General features: G+C 44.2%; 1 protein-coding gene across 2 annotated transcripts in view; it reads left to right on the forward strand.

Moving 5' to 3' along the window:
• LOC137793844 (semaphorin-5B-like) overlaps positions 1 to 7493 on the forward strand; it is a 28051-nt gene extending 20558 nt beyond the window's left edge. For both annotated transcript variants that reach the window (XM_068590194.1, XM_068590197.1), the window contains 7 exons: positions 828 to 1053; positions 1618 to 1839; positions 1923 to 2093; positions 3032 to 3181; positions 3491 to 3526; positions 4253 to 4464; positions 4546 to 7493. In XM_068590194.1, coding sequence (XP_068446295.1) covers positions 828 to 1053; positions 1618 to 1839; positions 1923 to 2093; positions 3032 to 3181; positions 3491 to 3526; positions 4253 to 4464; positions 4546 to 4707 — 1179 coding nt within the window. In that variant the 3' untranslated portion in view covers positions 4708 to 7493. The remainder of the gene's footprint in view (positions 1 to 827; positions 1054 to 1617; positions 1840 to 1922; positions 2094 to 3031; positions 3182 to 3490; positions 3527 to 4252; positions 4465 to 4545) is intronic.
• Positions 7494 to 9388: the final 1895 nt, after the last annotated feature.

Genomic DNA, 9388 nt, shown 5'->3' on the forward strand with positions numbered 1-9388 from the left:
TGGTTGAGTAAAGATTTAATTATAGTCTGTGAGATAAATGTTTAAATCTTCTCTTCCGTTCGGATAAATAAGTTGAGTCACATTTATTAAAGGAAGCACACTTTTCATTCACGTTTCTCTGCAGAGAATAAATTATTTAGGGCAGTCATATTTGGATTAATAGATGCTTTACTTGCTGGAGGACAGGTCATTAAAAGCATAAAGAGAAATCCCCTTGAGAGCATGAATGTGCTCAGTAAATTGTAACAAGATGGATTATGGGATTTTTTTCTTTTATTCTCTCTAATTTTATGACAAAAATCTTTTATGCGGGGGTCCTTTCTACTCCCTCAATTGAATAGCACAGCTGCTTCTTTTCACCTGCCGGTGAGGAGCTTCACAGCGAGGGTGTAACGTACATACAGGTGGACGTCGCCCCTCCAGGAATCCAGCTCCTACTTCGCAGGAGCCCTGAGCAACGCGCCGTGGTTGCTCGTGCTGCGAAAAGGAATGCGATCCCTCGCAGGATTCCCGGGAACAAACATTGCCACTTGTGCTTCTTGGATCCCCTCCCCGGGAGAAGTCACTGTGTGTCTGCAGCGAGGTGCCGCCTGAAGCTTTGCCTCTTCACAAACATTAAACACAGTAATTAGCTGCGTAATAAGGTCCCTCCAGACTGAAACTGCAATATTTGTGTTGTTCAGCAGCAGTGTGTCTCTGCAAGCTGTTTATAATGGATTAGTGAATCTTTCGGATCTTTTGGGAGGTAAAGAAAAGCAGTCGAACAGACAGAAGTAGCTGTTTCTTCTGCTTTCATGGTGATCCGCTTCCTCCTTCGTGTTCTCCAGGAGTATAAGGCCTGTAACCTGGAGGCCTGCCCTGAGGTGCGCCGCAACACCCCCTGGACCCCGTGGATGCCGGTCAACGTCAGTCAAGACGGGTCCAGGCAAGAGCAGAGATTCAGGTACACCTGCCGGGCGCTGCTCCCGGACCCCCAGCAGCTCCAGCTGGGCAAGAAGAAGATGGAGACCCGGTTCTGCCCCAACGACGGGTCTGGAGCCTGCCAGACTGACTGTGAGTACCGGGAATGAACCGCAAACATGTAGTGGCAACTTCCGTTTCAGGTTAGTCTTTATTTTTGGACTATACCAGTCTGAAACAAAATGAAGCCTAACTCTACAGACCAGTCAAATATAGTAAAACCTGCAGGGTAGCGCTGCATCTGGTTGGGCTTTGCAGAGAGCTGCTGGTGGCAGAGCTCCCAGTTTGCCACAATAAACACAGCTGGTCTCTTCAAAAGCAGGATGTAGCCAAACTGTATGCAGACATCAATCAGCAGACTGATTAAACATCATTGAACCAGTCAGAGGGAAACACTTTCCTTTCCCTTCAAGAAAACACAGGAACAAAAAAGACAAAATCACATCAGTTTAGGTATTTAATCCAAAATAGGTAGCTGACAAGGTGAAAATATCATGGGCATGTTTCATATATCTGCTGTCAGGAAGTTTTCCTCATTCATATGTAAATCATATCTGTATGTGTGTGTGTGTGTGTGTGTAAAAAGATACAATGATGTGTTTCACGTTTTACATTCCAGTTCTAAGTAAATTAATGTTTTTTTGTGTGTATTTCCAGCTCTGGTTGATGACTTGGTGAAGACTAGTGGGCGGACTTTGTCCCAGCCCCAAGGCGTGCGCTGGGGATTGTGGGAAACGTGGTCCAGCTGTTCTCAGCAGTGTTCCCGAGGCTTCCGAACCCGGAAACGGAGCTGCTCGGCCGCGGAGGGCAGGACGAACCCCAGCGCCTGCGTGGGATCCCCGGTGGAGTACCAGGACTGCAACACTCAGCCGTGCACAGGTGACCGGGAGGTTGTGGTTGCTCGCTGTCGCCGCGATGGCAGGAAAAGCTTCAATAAAGTTAATTACGCGTGTGCGTTCCAGTGAGCGGAGCCTGGTCCTGCTGGTCCTCCTGGTCCCAGTGCTCGTCCAGCTGCGGGGGCGGACACTACCAGCGGACTCGGACGTGCAGCAACCCGCCCCCCGCCAGTGGAGGAGACATCTGTATCGGCCTGCACACCGAGGAGGCGCTCTGTAATACACACGCCTGTGAAGGTAAGTCAGCATAATGTGAAAGCCACATGATGGAAAAACAACTTTCTTTTTCGCTGTTTTGCATACACGAGAAATGCATTTATCTTCATCTTTACACCATAAGTTCACTCCATTGATTGAGCCTTACTCCCTCGATTGAATAATGTGGTTAGTATGGACACTGATGGGAAATCTCACACAGCAAGTGGCGAATCAATATTTGCCGTTGAGGTTGTTGGAGCCCGTCCCAGCACGCGTTGGATGGATGAAAGCCAAAAAATAAACAGAAAAAAACTTTACTCTGTTTTATCTTTCAACAAAAAAAGACAACAAATTGGAGCAATCAACCTCTGGTCTATTGTGAGCTTCTGTTCCATGAACAAAGAAAAGCCCCGTAGCCACACAAGGAGGCAGAACTGTGACCGGATGTTGACTGATGACGACCAAAGCCCTGCGGCCAACATTTCTCAACCTACACACTCGATGACCGACCACACAGTTTCTGCCGTAACAGGACTTAGACATCCCATGGACCACTTCAAGAGAAGTTTTAAAAACATCTGCTACTGCAGTCCTTGAGCTCTTACGAGGACAAGGACATGGAGTGGGTCTGGTTGCATAATTCAATTACATTCTACTGTTTATTTCTTTTATTTTGGGGGGATTTCTTTTGGAGTGGAGATATTTAATAATGCTGCTGATGCGTCGATAACGCAGGGAATAAAACAAGAAGATTAGGACGCAATGGCATAACCCAAAGCGTCAGCGTTTAATGCATCGTACATATTTACCTCACACAAGCTATTTTTGAGATTGCAGAGCATCTTTTCTTTACATATTTGGCATATTTGTCCATGATGTGCTTGAATAAAACAAGCTTTATTATTAACACAAAGTGACAGAAAACCAACTGCTTTTTCAGTCTCAAGCCTTCATTATTTCTGTCCCCGCGTCCTCAGATTGGGGTGAATGGACAGCGTGGGGCGACTGTGATGAGGAGGGTCTGCAGCATCACACGCGGCGCTGTGGTGAGGACCAGCGGGCCGAGGCCACCCTCTGCCAGGGTAACGTCACCCAGTCCCGGCCCTGCCAGCCTCACGAGGTGCCAGGTGAGCACCAGCTTTTGTGAACAAAATTGCTGCGACACATTTGCTGCACATCGTATAATTGCCGCAAAATGCTGCTGATATAAAAATCCAGATCCCAAAGTTTAATCGCACACAGTAAGTGCTGACTTGTTCACTCTGTGTAGAAATTAAAAAGATGAACTAATAGAGATGTCAGCATCCTGTCTTTCTGGAGAACAGCGAAGCCTTTGTCTTTTTTTTCTTTGATCTTTTGGAGCTGGAGTGATTTGAATTCACTGAAATTATGTTTTTTTTCTCCCCCGTCTCTCTTTATTGTCTGTCTCTCTCCAGTTATTTTACCCGGACAGGAGGATGAGAGCTGTGGAAGTGAGTGAAAACAAGTGATGTCTCTCTTTTCAGTCTCTGCAAAATGATTACACTTGATAGGCGTCGGCCCGGGATGTAATGATTACACACCCCAGACACGCCTCATCAATTCCCACTTGAATTGTGCCGGTTCCTAGCCTTCAGTCTCCTGTTGCAGCCACAAAAATCAATATCAGTTTGGTTAAATTTAAATCTATAACATGTAATAACTTGGTGCTGCTACATGTTGAAAGTTACAAAGTTATTGGCTTTCTTCTTCAGCTGCTGTGCACCAAACAGTTGGTCGCATATTGACTTTTGCTTGAGAGTTTTTCCCCAATGCAACGTGGGATTGAGCCAAGACTGTTGGCATTGGGGTTTTGATGAAGTTCGATGGCGGCCAGATTGTGACATCAAGTCCCAGTGGGATTAAGGTCCGTCCTGTCCTGCCTCACTGGCGGCAGCGCCTCAGGGTGGCGATGACAGTCTGTAGAGTGTCTTTCCTCGACTTTAATCTAAGGCAAGACATCTTATCATTTACTGGCTGCACTGCAATGATAGTTGGTGGAGTTGGATGATTCTTTAAATAATAGTCTGGACCCGCTGAACACTGAACTTTTTGAACTTTCCCTTGAGGAATACCAACGTTTACCCCACTCCCACTGTACACAATACATATACAAATCTAAAGGGAGGATTAACATTAGCCTCGTCGTCCCTCTTTACCGTCTTCCCTTCTGTTCCCAGCGTTTAGTCTGTTCCAGTTAGTAGCCGTGGGCTCGGCCAGTTTCTTTGCAGCCGCTTTACTGTCAGCACTGGCCTTCACCTACTGCCACCAAGCCAACCGGCCGTCAGCAGAGTCCGCTGTCATCCACCCCAGCACACCCAACCACCTCACCTACAACAAGCAGGGCAACGCCACGCCAAAGAATGAGAAGTACATCCCCATGGAGTTCAAGGTGGGTCAGCCGTGTGGTGAGACACCTGCACTCGAGGTATTGTCACCCGCATCTGACTTTCTTCATGTCTCCCCACGGCAGACGCTAAACAAGAACAACCTCCACGTCAACGACGAGACGTGCAACCACTTCCCCTCCCCGCTGCCCTCCAGCAACATGTTCACCACCACCTACTACCCTCCCAGCATGGGCAAGTACGACTTCCACCCAGACTCCCCCTGCAGGACCTACATGCACAGCTGAGAGGAGGTCCGGCTCGAAAAAACAGACCGATCCTCTTCGCTCACCCAAATAACGTGTTTCCTCATTCCAAAAAAAAACAAGAGAGCAGATTTTGACAGATTGCCCTGTCGGTCGAGATCAAAGTAAACGACAAACTCATGTTCCAGTTCAGTGAGATCTTAAAGACTGTTCACCCAAATCACACCTTTATTCGGTTTTCGGTGCCGGCAGAAACAAAAAATGACATTCTTTAAAGAATTGTGCAGCAGCATCTCTTCCCTTCACATCATATCTGCATTTTTTTCATTCGTGAGTTGCTTCGGCATGCAAAGAACGTTAAGGTTAGAGCATGCACCATGTGCACCACATACTGTACAACCTATTATACAAACGCGCCATCGTGTTCCTGTCCTTATCGCAGCATCACGACACTTTCAGCTGGCGCTGTGTCGTCGCCTTCAGGCGACCAGAATATAAACTGCAGCAGTGTATCATTCTACAGAAAAATGTGTAAATTCACAAGATAAAGTTGAACACAGTGTGCAGGGGTCGGCCTGAGGGCACACTGAAACTGGAAACACATGGTTCAATAGATCATTTCTACAGGCGTGAATATTCAGAGACGTTTGAGCTCATTTGACTGCACCTTGAGTCTCCTTTTAGTTGAGTCCTATTTCTTTTTCTTTCTTTTTTTTAAATAACTGTTTTTCACACTTCCAAAGTCTCCGGTGGAAGCTGGCAGGCTTGTTGCTCTCTCCCATTCTTCAAAAATGGGACTGCTTCTTTTGTCTGAGGCGGCACAATGAGCCAACCATCATCAAGGAGCTGCGAACATTTGTTGTCAGAATTTCTGGGCCGCGTCTGTGGGTGCGCCACAATGACGAGACTCCAGAGGCACATGCTCGCCTTTAAACACCGCGAGAGGTGCTCAAGCAGCCTTAACCTCTCCAGGTTTGTGTCCTGAAACCACCCTGAGGTGCTCTGGTCGTGAACACCGTCAGGACCAGACGTCCAGGCCTTCAGGTGCAGGAGACTTCTTGGACTATGTGTGTACCTGAGAAGAGACTCATCCGCTGGTTCATCTTTTGGGGATTTTCCTTTTCCTCCTTCTCAGCGGGCAGGTGGGTGCAGCGGACTCACTGATACTGTAAAATATGTTATTGGACATCAGTTAGGACTGATATCTGTGATCAAAAATTAAAAAAACAGACAAATTGTAAAAAAAAAAAACATCCCTCACTGTGTGAATGAAGCAAAGAAATGAACGTACAGATTTCTGGCTTATTTGCTTTAATTGTAAACAACACTGACGAGGACACGCCTCACTTTGTACTGTACATTATTAAACATAAGCGTTCGTTGGCTTTTCCGCCAGCAGGTTCGATGAATTATTGTAGTTGTGTTCACTGATTTCAGTGCATTCGTATCCGCATCTGCTGAAACAGAATTATTTCATCTTCTAAACATACGGAGCATGTTCTTTTGGCAGTCACGCTCGTATCTTCTGGATGTTATTACTTTAAGGTTATTGTTTCATAAATCACCAAAAAATATGATCCAGCTATTTTCAGAGCCTCTCACCATAAATCAGCCTCAAACTTCACAGGTACCTGCTATTGTAGTTTACTGAAATTAATGGGAAACAATGGCTGCCCAAATGATAAATAACACAGTTTTTTCAATTATAAAGCATGTTGGATTATAACAATGTTTTTTCTTACATTTCTCAATACAAATAATAAGGTGTACATTTGGAGAGAACACGATATTATTATTAAAAACATGCAGGTGAGGTGAATAGTTACGATGATTGCCCGTAGATGTGAATGCGAGTGAACGGCGTCCTGTACGAGGTAACGTTACCGGTGCTTGTACCAATATGTTTTTCACATTTCTGTGGATTATGAAGGCATTATGCTTGCAGGAGTGTTCAAATGCTTCCTTTGATTGACACATTCTGCGATGCTTTCTGAGGGGTCAGTCATGTCAGATTAATTTCTAAGAAGTATCCTGGAAGAAACACTGTATGTGATGTGGTAGAATAAACGGCGGTAGTAAATGAATTTAAACCATTTGTTTCTTTACTATTAGCGTTGTTATTCTCCATGAATGTAAAATATGCGTAACTGTCGATACATTTGACTAAAGTGCTTCAATATATTTGCACACCAGCTCTGTTTTAAGTGACAAATTATGTTTGCTGGGAAACATCTTGGGAATTATTCTGAAATTACAGATGCAGAAAATGTCCACAAGTTTGACTGTTAAAGAAAGCCTCATCACGCAGTACAGGATTGTTAACATTTAAGTTGCTCCATGCTGTAAAATGTATTCTGCATATCTTGAGTTCCTAAAATGTAAATATTTCTGACCACATTGCAGTGTTATGTAGCATGCAACAAACTGCCCTGATGATACATGTCCACCTTTAGGTGCTAGGTGACTGCATGCGCCGACTCCCTTCCATGAGTGATACAGTCCATGTTTGTGTAAACTGTACAAATATGTGTGTGTATTTGGCCCGGTCGATGGGAATATTCATTTTAAAGGGGCGTCGTCACCCTCTGCTGTGACAGGAAGAAGGTTGAGTTTTGTATTTGAAGACCTTCGTCAGCGGATCCCTAAATTGATTTGTTGTGTTCCCAGAATGCACCTCTGCTATTATCTGCTATTATATTATAATATGCATCTGCTATTATAATATAATGTGAATTTGACTTAACACTGCCTTTTGGACACTGTGAACTTTTGGTACTCTATATTTTTGTATAATGTACACTGTAAAAAAAAAAAAAGAATAAATCAACTTTGGTGCCAATATCATGGTGATCTTTGCTAAAAGCTTAGCGACCTTAAAAACAACAATACACAAACGCAAACACTTAATATCGTAATTCTTCAAAAATATTGAACGGCTGTACAGCAGCTTTAACTCTCCGAAGAATCTTTGCATTAAATGTGTTTGGATGTAGACTACTGGTAGTGTATAAAATCAATATAAATGATACTAAATTAATTAAAGCTATACCTCTGATTGCACTTTCCAACAGGGAAAAACTGAAAATATTCACAATCGAGAAGCCAAAAAGATGTTTTTTCACCTTTTCAGAGGTTTGACTGATGCAGAATCAGGAAGACAAGGTTACAAGGTGCTTTATTTTAGTGACTTTACCTCTCCGCCTCCTTCAACTCTTTAATAATTGACGTTTCTCTCGAGAAGTCAGGAATCAGGTCCACCATTTTGTCCTGTATGCGTGGTGATCATGTTTCTATTTTTCATGTGGGTCGGTCAAGAGACCTTTCTTGATGAATAATAGAGGCAATAGAAGCACCTGGTGGAAGGAGGGGAGGATTGAGTAGTCCTTAAATGTAACCAACAAAGTTACCTATCTATGGAGGGAGTTATTTATTCATGTGAATCAGCTGTTGGGCTGGTTTGGAGGGAAAATGTCAAAAGAAACAGCTCATCTATTATCATTTAAACTTGCATACAAGCCCACAGATATCCCACACACGGCCCAAACTTTAGCAAATCCACAGTTTATATACTTGGCCCGTCACACATTCACAAAAGCACTGGTTCAGATTATATTCTGATCCTAACGGTCACATTTTAAAACCAGTTGGTTCTCCCATCATTGTTCTGAACAGACTGCACTTCAGTTTTTATTGTTCAGAGTCCAGTGAGGAGCACAGCTCGGCTATCTGAGAGTTTAATCTGCTGGTAAAACTGCCGGGTCACTCGGGCATTATATTCCTTCATCTGAATGTCTTTTCCCTCCCATTTAGCAACTGGATCCAATCAGAGCAAAAATGTCTATAAATATAACACATAACACGGAAAATGCACTCAAGAAAACCCTGAAACAATCTGTTCTATTTCAAATTTCAGAAGAACCATGGATATAATATGTTGCTTCAGTCTGGACCAAAGTGGTGGTCGACTGTCCGACCATGCTGCCGGCAAGAAAGGGAAAGAAAGAAAGCGTAATCCTCACTTTAAAGTTTGGTAATCCACCACATCAAAGTGTCTCTGAACACGTGAAAGCATAAGTCCATGAAACAAAGTGGGTCATTTCCATTTATCTGTTGACATTTGTATCGTTTCTGCATGGGACTCTGATTATCACATGCCTCTACTGGACCATGAGGCTGTCTGAAGGGATTCATCCGGAGCTAGTGAACAAAGTGGTTTATATGTGGACCCCCACGTACACGAGTTCAACAGCAGGAGATGTGTATTTAAAGATAAAGACAAAGATATTTTGAGGCCTTTCGTCCATCTGCTCTGTTAGCAGGTGAGTGCAGAGACGCTCAGGTGTGGAGCACTCAGCGGGAATAAGTGGTGGAGATGGATGGAGCAACCTGCCGGAGGAAACGATCTTGGTTATTCTCGTCCACCTGAAGGGTCGAAGAAAGAACAAGGAAAAAGTGGGAGTGTTACAAATGGCTCCTGTTAAAAGGCGGCTGAATTCCTGCAGGGCTTCCTGACATGGAAGAAAATACATACCACAAAGTATGCAATGATGCTGTTACTGTAATGTGAGCAAGCCCATGAAGGAGCAACATCCGCTCCAGACCTGCAGCAGTGGGCCCTAAAAAAAACATCCTCAGCTGGTCTTATTGATGCTTTTACTTTGACAATGCTGCCATCTGCTGGACAAAAGCAGCATGATCTCTCGTGCTGTGTTATTGTTCTCTG

This window comes from Clinocottus analis, unplaced genomic scaffold (genome assembly GCF_023055335.1).
Source record: "Clinocottus analis isolate CAN_PGR_092001 unplaced genomic scaffold, fCliAna1.0.p SCAF_24, whole genome shotgun sequence".
NCBI classification, from domain to species: Eukaryota; Metazoa; Chordata; class Actinopteri; order Perciformes; family Cottidae; genus Clinocottus; species Clinocottus analis.